Here is a 16,717-nt window from a genome sequence, read left to right on the forward strand (position 1 = left end):
GCCTGTCATTATCAGAGGCAGAACCTGAACTGTTGAAATCAGCTCCATCAGATCTGCCTGTCTATCACTCCCCCATCTTTGACGGCCGGGAAAGGCCTCTTGGAGTCAAAAACCAACTCGTGGCTGCCGTCGCTCGCTGGGTTTCCTCCTGGGAAAGGCCTTTTGCTGGCCTTTTCCTACTCCATCATGCCACCGACCTCACTGCTCTCCAGCGAGCTCATGATCAGGCCGTGTTTACAACCCAACGCCATCATGCCACCTCCCTCACTGCTCTCCAAATGGAAATCACCCAGGCTAGATCCTCCAAGAGCCGGAACTACGATCTTCCCACACTCTTGACCAAGCGGCCCAGTTCAGTGTCGTCCGTCACACTCTCTAGTGTGCTCTTTGCGGCCTCATCACCCTTCCGTCTCCCTAGCCAATCACCAAGTGCCATTCTGAGTCACAGCACCACTTCCGGGTTGAACATCCCGACGAGCCCACTACTTCTACAAGGCACTTGTGCAACCCGTTTTTCTGCCGTACTTAGTTTTTGTTCTTTTTTTCTGGGACCATCATCTTTGTAAATACTATTGTACTATACAAAATTTATCCTTATTTTATGTTCCTTAATTACTTTCTTGTAACCGCACCTTCCATGCTCACGACTGTGGTGGCTTCTTCCTACCTCTCAAACGGCTTGGCCTCTTTCTCTCTCTCCGCCAACAACTTCCCTGCTGCATTCACCAGGACGGTGAATCCTTTCGTGGTGGTTGACCTTAGCCCCACTAGACTGCCTTGACAAGTATCCAGCTGAGAATTGTTTAGTCAACAAGGGTCTAGCTGACGAGTATTCAGCTGGCAAAGTACTTGCCATCTCCATCCACTACTCACTGCACTTTTCCTGGATCAGTGGCGCCAATGCAATAATTACGCCTTACTCAATGCCAAACAATGTACCTGTCATGGGATGACCACTAAACATGGAACTCAAGTATTGCCAGGGGAACATTTGAACTAATCAAAGTGTGTGTTACGTTCTCACGTTCTGAGTCACTCTCTCATGTCACTGTGAATCTTTGGTGCATGGTAAGCAATGTCTTGTCAAAGTAATGTGAGTGCATAGTGGTGCAGGATAGTGTGGCTGCACATCTACCTAGTCAAGTAGCAAGTCCTGGGGGCATAGTACCATAGAGTGAACCCGTGTGATACTGTCTTGTCACAAACCTAGTATGCCTGGCAGCAATGTCTGCGACAAGTTGGTTTCCTTATACAACACAAGAACATCTTTCCTAATTACTTGAATACACCTCTACTACTATTGTAGATTCTTGTCTCTTGTCATCGCATAGACTCGATGCGAGAGTATGATGTAAAAAGTCAGTGCAAGCTCCCACGTAATCCTCTTCTTCAAGCTCCTTGGTGTATTCACGTTGTCTTAAGTTTTTGGTCTTCAAAGTTTCATATTAGGCATCTTGTTTTCCCTTGCCCTCTGTAGCACAATGAAGTCCTTTCTTATTTCAATGGGTGCACTTGATCTTTTCACCATCATAAGTTTTGATAAAATTACTCATCCAAGATCAACAAATTTAACTCTCGAGTATGGGCCTGCAACATGATTTATTTGAAGAGACTGTAAGACTTTCTTGGTAACACTCAAAGACACTAGCAACCAAGTTCTCAAGTCACCATGACGTACACCACCACCACTTGATCGTATAACCCTCAGTTCTACCATAAAAGTTTGATAAGACATATTTGCCATCTCATACTGCCTTTTAAAAATATCTTACTTTAAGTCATACCTTCATGTCAATGAGTTGTCTTATATTTTAGTGACAATTGCATAAAGCATCTCTAAATCTCCACTTAAGAGTACATTATATCTAAATCCTTCATGATTATAGAGTATAGAACTTTTCCAATGGTGATTTCCCAAAGCTCCAAGCATTTCAATTCCATTGCTCTTCTTTTTGTCAAGTCTTCCTTCAAGGGTTACCCTAGCTTGTGGATTGGCCCTCTCTACAGACATTTTATTGTTTGTCGGATTACCTTAGTCAGTTTCTGCCTACAAAGACATTAAATAAAGCAAATCCATTCTTATGTAGAACCAAAGCTTGTGATATAGCATGATGTGCACTGTGACCAATTTGATGGAAAAGATCTTCCCGTTGCAGACTATAACAGATTAATAAAATGAATGTACTACTCTATTTGATAAAACAGATGGTGGCTTTCATTTCCTACAATTAAGCACAAGTGACCAGATCGGCTACTACTCTGCATCAAGAGCTCTTATTCAAGATACACTTGCAGATATACACCTCAAGTGCTTCCACACTGGATAGCATCTTTGTAAATCATTGCAATATGCAATCATGTACTGTTCCCACTCTTTTATGTGCAAAGTTTCTTTAGTCCCATCTCTTGTGATTGTAGCACCTATTGTATCTCCTTCCTCATGAAGATTGTCAATGTAAATGGCACAAGCTTTGTTGCAAAACAACTCAGCTTGTGCACACATGCCAGCCAAGGTTTCAATTACACCAGGTCCGATGCCACTTCCATCACACTTATTTTCCTTCAGCAGTCCTGCTCGTGCTTCAAAGCTGTGTTTCTCACACTCCTTCCATTTGCAGAAGTACAGAACCTTGAAACAATGGCACACAGAATAGGCAAAGAGCAAAAGAGATCAACTGCTGTAATTATTCCCTTTTCAACATAATTTTGCAAAAGCTAGCTGTGTATGCTTGCATGCATGTATGTATACATGTATGCATGCATACATGCATGCTTGTCTGTGCATGTGGGGGTGGGGGGTGGGGTGTGAACGTGCATGTACCTGTGTGCCAATGTGCTGTTCGTGTGCCCACGGGCACGTGTGCATGGGCATGTGAGCAGATGCCTGTGCCTGTTCTTCGTGCATGTATGCATGTATGTTTCTATGTTTACGTGCATGCATATATGTATGCATGAATGTATGCACATGTGTTCAATGAGGCCAAGTACCTGAAGAGCATGTATACTATTTGCAAAGACGTATGGAAATTGGTGTCCATTAGATTTCAACTTTATGGGCCTATCCAAAGAATCCTGCATATTTCCAAGCTTTGCACTAGGCTGGCCTTCAACCTCTCCCAAGGCCACAAAAGAGCCCTCAAATGCGATGCAGAATTCAAATCCCAGTGTTGTCACTCTTGCTACTCTAATATCAAAATGGAAGTTTGACGCCTCAATTCTCTCACATTTATCAGACAAATCATGTTTCTTTTCATTACCAAAGCTAACCAAATACATACTGCTCGAGGCTGGAAGAGGCATCCACAACACATTATTGGCAGGAGAGTAGCTACCTGAAACAATCAATATTACCAAGTGACTTACAAGAGCAAATAGGCTTACATAATGTGCAAACACCTAAGAAATTCAGAAAACTATACCCATATTGTGATCATCACGGCCTGGCAATGGTAGCTGTAAGTGAGGATTTGTAATACTATTCAAAATCTTGATATCCTCATCACATGAGCTGTCTAATGTGAACCACAAAGCCAGAGTGCAACGCTCGCCATCTGCAACCTGCATCACACAAACACAACTCCTACATATGTAATAAAACGCATGCATGCCTGTGCACACAAAATTACCATATTTGGTTTTGTATAAGTAAGCTCCTGTATATTCATTTATCTATTGCCATATGTTTACTGGACAAAGTTATTCACTTATCTATTGCCACTACAATGTGTCAGCATAGCCTTGCACTGAAGATGTGCACTTGGCCAGTGAGGACACACCAATGAGAGCTCGTGTTGACAAGGGTGCAATGTAAGCTTCAAAAAGGGAGTCAGATATGTCATGCAATTCCCAATGAATCAATTACATTGGGTCAGAGCCATAGTTCCAATCAAACGCCTGAATGAAGCAGACGTTTGGAAGAATGATAGGTATGAAAACGTTTGCCTCAGCATGAGGTGGAATATAATTCGTCGCCCCAAACGTACCCCCTCTGACCAACACTACCTTGGATGTCTGCAGGCATTACAAATCTGAAATTATGAAATTAATAAATTATATAACTTGAACTTTGAACTATGTAGTATGAAATTTGAATAATGACAATGAAAAGCTGAAATTCTGAAATTATAAAGCATGAAATTTTGAAGATTCTGAATTCCTAAAATTCTGCAAAATCTTAAAATTCTGGCAACATTGAGGCTAGCCATTGGCCTTAGGGCCTAGGTCGAGGTAGTAGGTAACCCTATACTCAGGCTTCTAAGTTTAGAACTTCAGCCTGCTCCTAGTAGAGGGAACCGTCCCCCGGCCGTACTACATAGATGATAGGTTGCCCGCTGGGCGCTCAGAACAAGGCGCAACACACAAAAAAAGGGGCAAAACGTCACACGTAAAGAAAAAAGGGCTATGTATGAAACCCACGTTTCATACGTGTTTGTACCCAACGTTTGCAAATGTCTGCAAATGCGCCTGATTGGAACTTATGTCAGAACAGACTCGAGTTTATCAATTCTTTGTTAAGTTCCCATCTAAAAGTTATATTGTTGAGGACATCCTCAGTCTTAGTGGGGAAGAGTGTGACACACCTTGCCCCATTAAGCGTTCAGCTGGTGCAGATCCAAAAGGACCTGCCTCTATCAGGGGCGGGCTTGCCACATTCTGAACACTCTGCCAGTCTAATTTCAAATCAATTGCCCAGCCATAGCATGGGCAGGCCACCAGGCAGTGCTTTGTCGAGACGGGGTGGGCATGCCGGACAGGTGAGCAGGTCAGGCAGTAGGTCAGATGCAAGCAGGTTGGACAACATCTAGCCAGGGCACCCAGGTGTGAGCACATCAGGTATAAATGGGGGCTGGGGACTGGTGAAGGCATAAGTGTTAAACTTTATCAAGGAAAATATAGCAAAAAGCATGTCTTGAGTGAGACCAGCCCATATGCAGCTGACTTGCAAAACTTAACCTAGAACTCCCCACCCCCATTCTTCAACATCAGTGCTGTTGAATCCAGCCCTTGGTTGTCCAGCGCAGTCCCACTCAACAGCAGAAAGCATTCTCCTGCACACAGCTTCTCAGAAGACTTGAGTTGATTGTTTGGGTAAATTTCTTCAGTTTATTCTTTATCATTTCAGTTTTTTGACTTCAGCCATAGCCTTGGCACATCTGTCTAAAGACACACAAACATAGTCGCAATCATAGTCATATGATTGCTCATCTAAACATTTGTAAATGTTTGAAGAAAACACTTATGATACTTGCGTATGTTACATGTTCTTCTATTGGGCTTTTGAAGCATATGTTTACAACCATGACCATACACAATGAAGAATCATGGAAGCACAAAGCATTGAAGTATTCTCTATGCCTTTAATGCTAAACCATCATATCAACAAGTCAGATTATCATGATTTCTGGTCACTGGGAGCCAGTGTCTTGTTGTAGCTTGCTACTAGTCAACCTGTCAACCTTCTACTCCCCAAAAAAACAAATTGTTTAACTTGATGAGGATTTAAAAGTGTCGAAAACAAGCTCAAGGACAACTTTTGTGTAAGAAAATGGATCCACATACACTAGAATGAAGTAACACGAGTATGATTGGTGAGCCCTAATATTTGAAACATTTTCATTCTCATCATAATTTCAAACATTTGAAGTATGATAAGTATGATTGCAACTATGCACATGAACAGTATTTATCTCCATGTAAAACTTTTAAAAGCCTATAGTAGTGTTTACAGTGGAAGAACAGCACCTTAGCAACTAATTCAATATGACTTGACAAAATAGATGGTACTAACTTACAACAAAAAGGAAAATAGGCCCACCTCATCTAAGAGCAGCACCTTAGCAACTAATTCAATACGTCTTGACAAAATAGGGTACTAACTTATAACAGAAAGGAAAATAGGCCCACCTCATCGACACAGTGCACATCCTCTGCTCTATATATAAGCACATCCTGTAGACATAGAGAAGCAAGATTGTGCTCTCTCTCTCTCTCTCTCTCTCTCTCTCTCTCTCTCTCACACACACACACACACACACAATTTTTTTTAGTGAAACCACTGTCTCATTAGAAAAAACAACGTACATTCATAGTTGTCCCAGAGTGGGGTAGCTACTACTTAGTTCAGAAACAGTGGGAACACACTTCTAGTTGTTGGAAAGAAAGCCCTCCAATTCCATAAGAATCTTGGAGGGATCGTTAAGAGCTCTCTCTCTCTCTCTCTCTCTCTCTCTCTCTCTCCATTACACGCGCGCGCGCGCAAACACACAAACACACTCACACACACAACACACATGCATGCATACATATGTGTGCATGTATACATGTAAGATTGTATATATATACATACCCACATACATATACATGTGTGTATATATAAATACATGCATATATGTATGTATGTACATAAATATACACACACATACATACATACATGCATACACGTGTATATACACACACATACATACATGCATACACGTAGTATATACACACACATACATATATATGTATGTGTGACATTCCTTCACATGTAATTTCACCAATAGGAAACACTACGGTGGAGGATGCCTAATCTGGCGGTTGCAGATTGGCTTTGATGTCTCCAATTTGGCGAGGCCGGATAACGGTGCCTGGAATGGGCACATGTATATGTACATGTGCAAAGAGCTCTTATATGTGGTCGAGCCATGAGATTTATAATTGAAAGCTTACCCATTCTTGCATATATAAAAGTCAGACTAAGCCTCCACAAATTACACATTTGTTTTCCCAATGATCAACCTCCTGTCCATGTCATGGCAGTACAGACAGCAAGGAGGAGCTGGAAAAAGCATATGTATGGCCAGGCCAAGCAGCAATCAGACCTGTACAGTCTGCTGCAGCACGGAGCGCACTTGTACAGTCTGGTTCAGCAGTCTTACAGACAAATGAATTCCTATTAAAGCAGAAGACCATTGCGCAGCAGTGCGCACAGCATATACAGGCTGACTCAGTAACTGAACAAGGCACAGGCAGCAGATAAGATGTGCAGACATTAAATGCAGCAGTACAGACTGACGCCGTGGCCATATCAGACTGAGGATCAGGAGATGCCAGCACCCCCCCCTCCACCTCCACCTCCACCCCCCCCCCTCCCCCTCCCCCTCCCCCCTCCCCCGTCCCCCCCTCCCGCCTCGCTTCCACCCTCGTCTCCTCCCGTTCCCGCTCCCGCATTTTCAGCGTCTCCTTTCCCACCCCCTTCTCCCCCCCCTCCTCCCCTTCCGCTCGCCTCAGCTCCCCGGGAGGCACTGGCAGTACCCTGGCGCTCACCTGCAGTCTGGCGGGCACTGAGCACCGACCTTGCTCGTGCACCGCAAAGGAGACCTACCATGCCGATTCGTGCTTCACGGATATCCTCTATCCACAGTCGGCTTAGTAGTCTCGACACTAGACAGTGCTCGGAGGCTTTCGACTACTCCTTTACACGCCTTTTTGGAGCAGAGGGCCCCCATGAGCCAGCACCCATCAGAGCTCATGTGGTGATACCTCCGGCCCGAGGGGAGGAGGCACTTGATTCAGCGGTGGCCTTCTCCTTCCCTCTTTGCGGCACTACGATCGGGAGTGGACTCTGGATCTCGCTCTTAGTATTTTGCGGACACAGGCAGTTGAGTTTTCTCACCATGTGAGCGATTTGGAGATGACAGACGTGATAGGCCGACTCTGGGAGTTGGCACATTTCTTTGATACCGGGAGTGCGGATGCCTCCGGGAATCGACATTTGGTGGTTCGCATAGTGGCAGACCTAGCGCGAGACCCTGGCTATGTATACATACACGAGGCTTCTCTCTCCGAGCGGGAGGCAATCGCTATGGGGGACAGCCATTGGCGCCTGGTCCGAGACTCTTGCAACACACCGGGTGGGCAGATTCGTAGCCGCTCGGATGGGGATTACTCTCCATCCAAGCCGCTTGCGAAGGCCCGCCGTATGGCTGAGACAGCCTCCACCTCAACAGGTCATCCATGAGGATCATCTCATGGAATGTACACGGCCTTGGCGACGCACACTATATGTACGTTCTCGTGGTTGCTTAAGGTAGGAGCTTCAGAGATGCCTGGTTGGGGGCAGTATTGATATTCTGATGATGTAGGAGCACCATTTGAGTGAGAGCACGATTCGGAGATATGGTTCGGTGATGCCTGGTAGATGGGACACATTTTGGTCTGCAGGTTTTGGCCCCTTGGGTGGGCAGGGAGGAGTATGTATGGTCATTGCGGATGTATGGCGGCAGGCCATTGTGGATCGCGGGGTCATTGTGCCTGGTAGAGCACACTATGTTATTCTGAGGATGCACGATGAGCACTTTGGTGTGCTCAATGTCTATGCGCCCAATCATGCTAGTGCCAGAGCAGCAAAGTTCTGGACCCTTGTTACAGATGCATTGCCCGAGGCCGCACATTGGTGTGTCGGGGGAGACTTCAACATGCTTGAGGACCCGGCCGATAGGGTGGGAGGCAGTCATGTTACAGTGCACGGCACGGAGCTTGCAGCTTGGGAGCAATTTTGTATGACACTGAGGATCACTGATGCATGGCAGCATGAGGCTTTCTCCCGTTCTCAGGACAGTCTTAGTTTTTCTCGGTCGGATCGCCGGCAGGGAGGGACTAATCTATCACAGATTGATCGCTTCTATGTGGGCGACAGGTTCGGGGAGCGTGGTGGCTCCGTTGGCATTCTCGCTGGCACCTCTTTTTCAGACCATGCGCCGGTTATTTTGACACTTGAGGAGAGGACACGGGAGACCAGCTTGCAGTTGAGGATCCTAGAGAGGATACTTACAGACCCCAGTCTTTTTGAGGACATTGAGAGGATATGGCATGATAGCCAAAGCTCTGACCTGGATGCAAAAGGCCAGTGTGCCCAAGGACTCATCGAGCTCAGCTCTTTTTTGCACGCTACAGCCTTGACACGGCTGGGAGAGACACGAGAGCGGGAGCGGCGCTTGAGACGTAGCCTTGCTTCGCTCCAGCGTCTTCAGGAGCAGCTGCCTACATGTGAGTGGGTGGCGTCCTAGTTGAGCCAGGCACGCCAGGAGGTTAGAGAGGCAGAGGAGAAGAGACACGAGTTCTACTATCATCGCCATGCCTCTCAGTGGACGCAGCTTGGTGATAGAGTGACTGGGGAGTTTTTTGAGATCACCGGACCCCGCCATGCTCGAGCAGGAGTACGCCAGCTCAGGAGGCACGACGGATCGTTAGCCACTGATGAACCCGCGGAGATTAGAGCTATTGCCACTGAGTTCTATAGAGGCCTGCTTTCAACAGAGCCAGCCACGGAGGCACGTAATGCTTGCAGACAGACTGTGTGGGCCCATGTGCAGAGGAGGGTCACAGATCGTATGCGCACAGTTTTGGGTGTGCCCCTTTCACATAAGGCAAGCCTACGCCTAGGTCTTTCTAAGCCTTAGGTGTCAGTATCTGTCCCTTAACCCTCTTGGAGAACATTGCACCTAGATTATCCTAGCATTTAGTTGCATTTAGAACGCATATAAGGCATACATATAAGCCTACGCCTAGGTCTTTCTAAGCCTTAGGTGTCAGTATCTATCTCTTAAACCTCCTTGGCCTTGGGTGGGTGCCTTGGACTCTTTAGCCTCTCTTTAAAAAACTCTCCTCCAACCTTCTCTCCATCACAAGTTTCAAGCATTGCTCTCAAGCTCTCCTCTCTTGGGCCTCTTGCAAGGTGCCCCCCACATACCGACGCCACACACTACCATCTACTTCACACATGACATGGGAGACATATACACTGGCAGAGTAGAGGATGGGCTCCTACTCATGGATCCCCTGGCACCTATGGATACCATTACAGCCCAACTGGCATCACTCCTACACACGGTTGCATTACAAAGCTTCCCACATCCTGTCCACTCAGGAGAGCCTGCGAGATTTGGGACTATGCCCCAGAACAGATGGTATGATGACGAGTGCAGAGCCCTATATTCACGGCTCCGCATACAGAGAGCCTTGGGAGCCATCACATTGCAGGAGTCGAGGAGAGAGATGAGGAGACTTACTCGCTGCAAAAGGCGGGCCTTCACAGAGATACAGGAGCTAAAGATCTTCCATTTCTTCATGAGTAGAGATAGCCCTATCTCATGGCGGCACTTCAGAGAGCCCCGGACACCGACACCCATTGCAGACCCACAGACATGGCACACATATGCAGAGGGCCTATACCACGCCCCACAGCAGCCACCTATACCTCAGCCCACAGGAGCCTCGACCTACCACAGCTAGCTTCTTTACCCACTCGATGGTAAAGGAAGCTATCCGCCGCCTACAGCATGGACGGGCCGCCGACCATATGGGCCTACAGGGTGAGCATCTCATATATGCAGTAGATTCTTTGGCTCCTTTTCTTGCACACCTGTTTAACAGGGCACTAGTAGAGGGTTTGCCTGCGGAGTAGACGATGCACACCATTGTGCCGATCCACAAAACAAGGGATATGCTCGATCCGAGCAACTACAGGACGGTTATGGTTGGCCACGTGCTGGCCAAACTCTATGGTGCAGTGTTGGAGCAAGAGCTTAGCTTATATGCTAAGCGAGCAGGTTTACGCTCATCAGGGCAGGCAGGCTTCAGAAGAGCTTTCTCTACCACTGACCATGTATTCACTTTGAGATGTATGATTGATCAGGCCAAAGTGAGGAAGAGAAAGCTCTATTGCTGCTTTATGGATTTCCGCAAGGCATTTGACACAGTACCATGAGAGAGGCTCTTTCAGCGCCTGCAGTCTCTTGGCATACCAGCAGATATGACATGGGGCATCTATGCATTATACGAGCAGGTTTTTGGGCGAGTCACATGCCCAGGAGGTATGTTCGAGACTATTGCTAGCACCAGTGGTGTGAAGCAACGATGCCCACTTTCCCCCCCTCTCTCCAGAGGGCATGTATACGTGGGGAGCCGCTGCTTGGTCGACTTCGTCAGGGCCTGCTCTCGGATACGAGACGGAGCAGGACAGCCAAGCCATCAGATTCATTAGGGGCCAGCCTCGCCTTGTTCCTTCACCGGATTTCTCGTCCGCCGGCGGCTGGACACAGGAGAGGGATCTTCGATGGGAGCTCCTCAGCAGCCTCACCATATGATTCACGTGGAGAGCCCGTTGCTTCAGGGCCTTTGAGGGGAGACTGGAGCCACCAACAGAGACTGTTCAGGCTATCTGGCAGGAGTTGATTCACACCCTGCGAGGACAGTATGACCGCATCCAGGGCGACTCGGATCGAGCGATCTTGCGGGCCAGGCCTTCCACACCACTTGGCGCAACGGCCCCTTCTATACTCTACACGCGGGTACCCCCCGCTGGCACTACACGCCACCTGTTTGGATTTTCCCCCCTCCTATTGTATGATATAGCCTCTCAGTTATTTGCACTGTTATTTGTACTTTTTTGCACCTAGGGAGAGTCTCCCTAGCTGCCTTGATTGGCTCTCTGCTCTGCCTTCTTATGAGCAGGAGAGGGATTTGTAGCCCAGTGGGCGTTTTTTTATAACTAATGAAAGGATCTTTTCTCGGGAAAAAAAAAAAAGGATGCCCACTTTCCCCCACGCTATTTGGGTTATACAATGATGAGGTGGCTGACTTCATTACACGGGAAGGCGGAGATGGAGTTGATCTAGTAGGTACCTCAGTACATATTATGCTTATGATGATGATATTGTATTAGTGTCTAAGTCTCCAGGAGGTCTACAGCAGCATCTCGATGATTTCTGCACACAGAGGGGTCTTACTGTGAACCTTGGGAAAACCAAGGTTATGGTCTTTCATACATCGAGACAGGGCAGGAGTCAGCTGACATTCACTCTCGCAGGACGCCAGGTGGAGGTGGTGACATCATACGTGTACCTAGGGGTTACCTTCTCTGCAGCAGCCACGCGCTTCACCATGGGTTCAGCAGCCAGAGCCAGATTGACACGGGGATATGCAGCCTTGGCTATGCTAGAGAGACAGTGCCACCAGGCGCATTTTCAGGAGCCCTGGACGAAGGGATGGCTATTTGACACATTAGTCACACCGGCACTGATGTATGGAGCAGCGGTATGGGCGCCAGGACTTGCTACCCATTGGTGGACACAGATAGAGCACAGGCCCTCATGATGGCACGCAGAGTTTGCTGCGCCTCCTATGATGGTAGAGGCCATATTCCAGACTATATGCCTGCTAGACAGATTCAGAGAGATGCCACAGGACAGATTGTCATACAGAGCTTTTGAGGCATCTAGACAGCTGGCTGAGGCAGGAGACAGAGGATCATGGTATGCACAGGTCACACATTGGTTCTCACATCATGGCCTAGATATGGATCATCTACCACCATTCCAGTATGACAGGGATGCACCACATATCCGTCTCTCTCATAGTGAGAGGAACAGAGTATTGAGACAGGACCTATGGCAACTCTATACACGAGAGACATGGATATCACCTACACAACCTCTTCCACCGAAGATGCTATACTACAGAGATCACTTCATGAGTATCACTGATGATGGATTTATAGAGAGGCCTAGATACATGGAGGGCTTTTTACCACACGGCTCCCAAGTAGCTATTGGTCAGCTTAGAGTCTCATCACATCGATTGGAGATCGAGACTGGCAGAGCAGCACAGATCCCCCGAGAGGAGAGGGTATGCAGATTGTAAAGAGAGGTGGAGAGTGAGGAGCATTATGTATGCAGATGCAGAGCATATACAGCCATCAGAGAGAGATATCCCATTTTATTCAGAGAGCCACATTCCCTACGCCAGATCTTTGAGGCAGCAGACCAGCGCATACTCGGGAGATTCATTCTAGACATACAGCGTCACAGAGAGACATCATTACAGGCTCAGACAGCTCTAGAGGGGGGACGACAGACACAGATTACTACATTTTTCAGAGATCCACCCCACTCCCAGCCTCTACACAGTAGGGAATTACTCTCCAGAGAGCAGAGACACTTAGAGCCCGCAGGAGACAGAGGACACCTGGCTTTCGGACACCACGCCTATACTAGAGAGAGATGACAGAGATCAGAGCTCAGTTTCACAGAGAGGGTGCGGAGCGACAAGCTCGCTTCAGATCAGACCCAGGCATGTTCTTTAGGGAGCTGTGGACACCCCCTTCATTGATGTATACCATTCTATACCCCCAATATGGTATAGGATGGAGCTAGCTAGGTTGCATATTATAATTGTATACTCCATGCATATAGCTTTGCATTCGCCTAGCAGTAGAGCTCCATCACCTCTCCCACTCATTGTACTTATTGCACACCAAGATTCAGCTTTTTAGTTCAGTACTTTTTCATTTTGTTGGGATGACAGAGGATACCCCACATAGGTACACTGATTTGTCTCATAGGCCGAGTTCGGTCTTTTGGAAGATGTTTATAAAATCTTTCTTTCTTTCTCTCTCTCTCTCTCTCTCTCTCTCTCTCTCTCTCTCTCACCCTAGGCTTTAGCCTCTCTCTTCCGAGTCCCCCTCTCTCTCACTCTCTCTCCCTCGGGCCTTAGTCTCTCCCTCAGGCCTCTACCTCTCTCTCTCTCAAGCCGCAAGCCCATCTCTTCTCTTCTTCTTATCACAATGGTGAAGGAGGTGAATGAAGCCTTCAAGTTGCATACTATCCATTTCGAGAAAGCCACCAACAAGTCCAAGTCATGTAAGTGGACTTGTAGGTATTATAGGTAAGTGTTTTTTTAAACCGTACTTTACTGTATCATATTTCAAAATTTCCTACAGTACAGTAAATTCCCATATGGTATCGTACTGTACCGTATCATATACGACCGTACGCCAACAACTATGTTGCACACCAACACAATGATTGTATTATGATAATACTTCCACCATGTACAATGCTTTCATAGGCACCAAGGCCTTATCTTTTGACCCTAAATAAGAGGGTGTTCACACGTAGTGTGTTCACACCACTAAGGACACTTGACTAGACTCAAGACTAACTCCGAAATACCCAACAAACCCCCCTTCCATGTGATGGAGGAGTTGCATGCATAACCTTCAATAGTCCCATACTCCAACCCAAGAAAAGATCAAACATGAACCCTGCAAAACTAACTCAGTGGCTCATGAACATGGATCAGAGGCTAAAAGCATTGCTCAATGCAAAGGGCTCAGAAGCCAAATCCTGCCCGGGGGACAAGGACAGCCTACATCGGCATACCAAAACTACCCCCCACCACCACCTTAAGCAGGGGCAAAAAAGGGAATAATGGGGAGGAGCCTTTTATAGAAACAAGGCATTACAAAATCCAAAACGATCCAAAATATATACCTTAGATTTTGGGGGACTTACCTGGGCAGAGAATCCACGACTCAAAAAAGGGGACTAGAAAGCCCAATCATAATCTCTCCCCTTAAGAGCAAGATTCGTCATAACAACGAGGGCCCTGTTTGATGTTGTTGTGGATGCTTTAGCTTCTTCTTCACTTTCTAGTTCTAGCACCAGATTCGCATGATCCTCTGATTGCTCTTTGGCCATCTTTTTAAAACACTTTTCTTCTGCATGTCCAAGCCTTTTGCAGTAAGAGCACTTGATGGTCCTTCTTTCTTGCTTGCCTTTCATCTTGGACCGGAAAACCTTCTCTAGCTCAAGTGATGCTTCACCTTGCTCTTGAGACGGCAGTCTTCACTGATAATTGCTATCAAATCTTCATAATCCCGTTCTCGAGATGTCTGTAGTACCAGCATAATAACTTTATACTTGGAAACCCCTTCTATGCTGGTCAACTGGACAGCTTTCATATCATCTTCATCGATTAGTGCTTTAATGGCAACAAGTTGTTGAATGCAGGTTGCTCAGATGTTCACCTAAACTTTGATTTTCATTCATTCTCAAAGAAGCTTAAGGAATACCTTTGAGTTGTTGATCTTGTTGCCAAATAAGTTCTCCCATATCTCTTGAGCTGTTTTGTCTAAGTCCACATGGTGGGCGAGGTTGCTGGCAAGTCCCAAACCAATCAAGGCTATTGCTTTGTCATCTTGTCTTCCCATATTAAGATTTTCTGAGGATCTGCTGCGGGTTTCTTCTCTGTCCCCTTGACCATGTGCCATACTCCTTCCTGCATCAAGAGGACTCGGATCTTTGTCTGCCACGTAGGGAAGTTTACCCCAGTAAACTTCTCTACTGCCACATCGCTTATCAATGCCTCCATACTGCAAGATGACTCCGGATGCCACTTTGTGGAATGAGGCTACATTGGCTCAAAAGGGAGGTTCGTGGAGGATAAGCGAAAACACGGGAGGAGGGGCAAGCTCACTAAGCAGTGCAGCCCACAAGGAGGCCAGCATGACAAGGCAGCAACCGCCAGATTTGGGGGGGGGGGGGGGGGGGCTGTGCTGTGCAGCGCACATCCCTGCCCCCCTGGAGTGCCCAGGCAGCCACCAGCTTGGCCGGTGATGTGAGTGGGCAGAGCCCGCCCACGGGCAGAGCTGGCCAGCAGAAACGCGGGTGCCCAGCCAGTAGTGCTAGTAGGCCGGGTTTGCCCCCGGGCGGTGCTGACCGGTGGTGGGTAGCACTGCAGGCGGAGGCGCTATATGTGATGGGCGCGGCGGGGTGCTTCCAGAGAGGAAAAAAACGCAGCGTGGCAGGGGGAAGAAGAGGCACAGCACAGTGTGATGATGACCAATGACGGGGCAGAACACGGAGCCGCTGGCTGATCAGCAGAGAGGTGGCTGTATGATGATGAAGAGGCGCAACTGAAAACGCATACTGGTGATGATGTAACAGACAGCCAGCATTGAACAAAAAAACCCACCAATGATGGGTCTCCAAATAAAACACAGAAGCATAGAAGAAAACCAAAGCTCTGATACCATCTTGGTTTCCATGGTGCCAGAATCACAGAGAGACATGGACGTGGAGATGGAAGCTCAACCCATGGTGAGTGTTGGCCTAAGGCCTGTCACAGATTAGGGTTAGGGTATCACACAGAGAATCAGCAGCAGCAAGCAAGTACACAGAGGATAGTGATTGATGCCCACATAATGGATTGCATTGGAATGAATGGAGTTGAGGAGTCAACTCCATAATATCAAAATACAAATAAAAGTGGTGGCGTCCTTTCACACCAGATATCCAAGGGGAAAAACCCAAAGGGAGAAAAGTGCCCTTGGTTAGCCCATGTTCACATGTGGCACTACTCATAGCATATATGCCAATAGCACACAAGCAAGAGATTGCACACCATTCTTTGTGCTGGAGCTGTGAGAGCCCCCCCCCCTCGAACCTGCACCAGCCCGCCATCGCTGCCCCCCCCCCCCCCCCCCCCCCTCGCCTTGGCCGCCTCTCCTCCCCCTTTGTGCCCTGTTGCCCCCACCTTCGTCCCTCCTTCGTGCTGCCGCCTGTGCCGCACCCCCTCCCCCTCTCACCGCCCCCTCCCCTACTCCGCCCTCACCACCCCCTCTGCTCACCACACACACGCCCCCCACCCCACCCCATGCGCTACTTCCAAGATCCCTCCTCCGGCCCCTCCGTTTTGGAGACCATTACCCCGTCAAGATTCATCTTCAGGTTCTCAGATTCTAGTGAGGCCATCTGGTCCTACCGAGCCTTCGACGAACATCCTCCCTCTTCGGCGGATTCCTCTCTACCCCTTCCATCTCCCTCTTCCTAGATTCCCCATCCCCCTTCGCCCCCATCCCCAACCCTCACCTTCGACTCTCCCCGCAGCAGCCCCC

The 16,717-nt window shown here is 47.8% G+C and overlaps 1 protein-coding gene across 2 annotated transcripts in view; it reads right to left on the reverse strand.

Moving 5' to 3' along the window:
* Positions 1 to 2,171: 2,171 nt before the first annotated feature.
* LOC147634786 (2-oxoglutarate (2OG) and Fe(II)-dependent oxygenase superfamily protein) overlaps positions 2,172 to 16,717 on the reverse strand; it is a 99,928-nt gene continuing 85,382 nt past the window's right edge. The window contains exons 6-9 of one of the 2 annotated variants that reach the window (XM_086803968.1): positions 5,905 to 5,949; positions 3,420 to 3,558; positions 2,989 to 3,332; positions 2,172 to 2,629 (exon numbers count right to left, since the gene is read on the reverse strand). In XM_086803968.1, the coding sequence (XP_086660094.1) occupies positions 2,279 to 2,629; positions 2,989 to 3,332; positions 3,420 to 3,558; positions 5,905 to 5,949 (879 nt within the window). In that variant the 3' untranslated portion in view covers positions 2,172 to 2,278. Of the gene's footprint in view, positions 2,630 to 2,988; positions 3,333 to 3,419; positions 3,559 to 5,904; positions 5,950 to 16,717 lie in introns of those variants that run through there. The other variant, XM_086803969.1, reaches the window with a different exon arrangement.

The sequence above is a fragment of the Cibotium barometz genome, chromosome 10, assembly GCF_041138505.1.
Source record: "Cibotium barometz isolate CiBa-2024 chromosome 10, ASM4113850v1, whole genome shotgun sequence".
In the NCBI taxonomy this organism is placed as follows: Eukaryota; Viridiplantae; Streptophyta; class Polypodiopsida; order Cyatheales; family Cibotiaceae; genus Cibotium; species Cibotium barometz.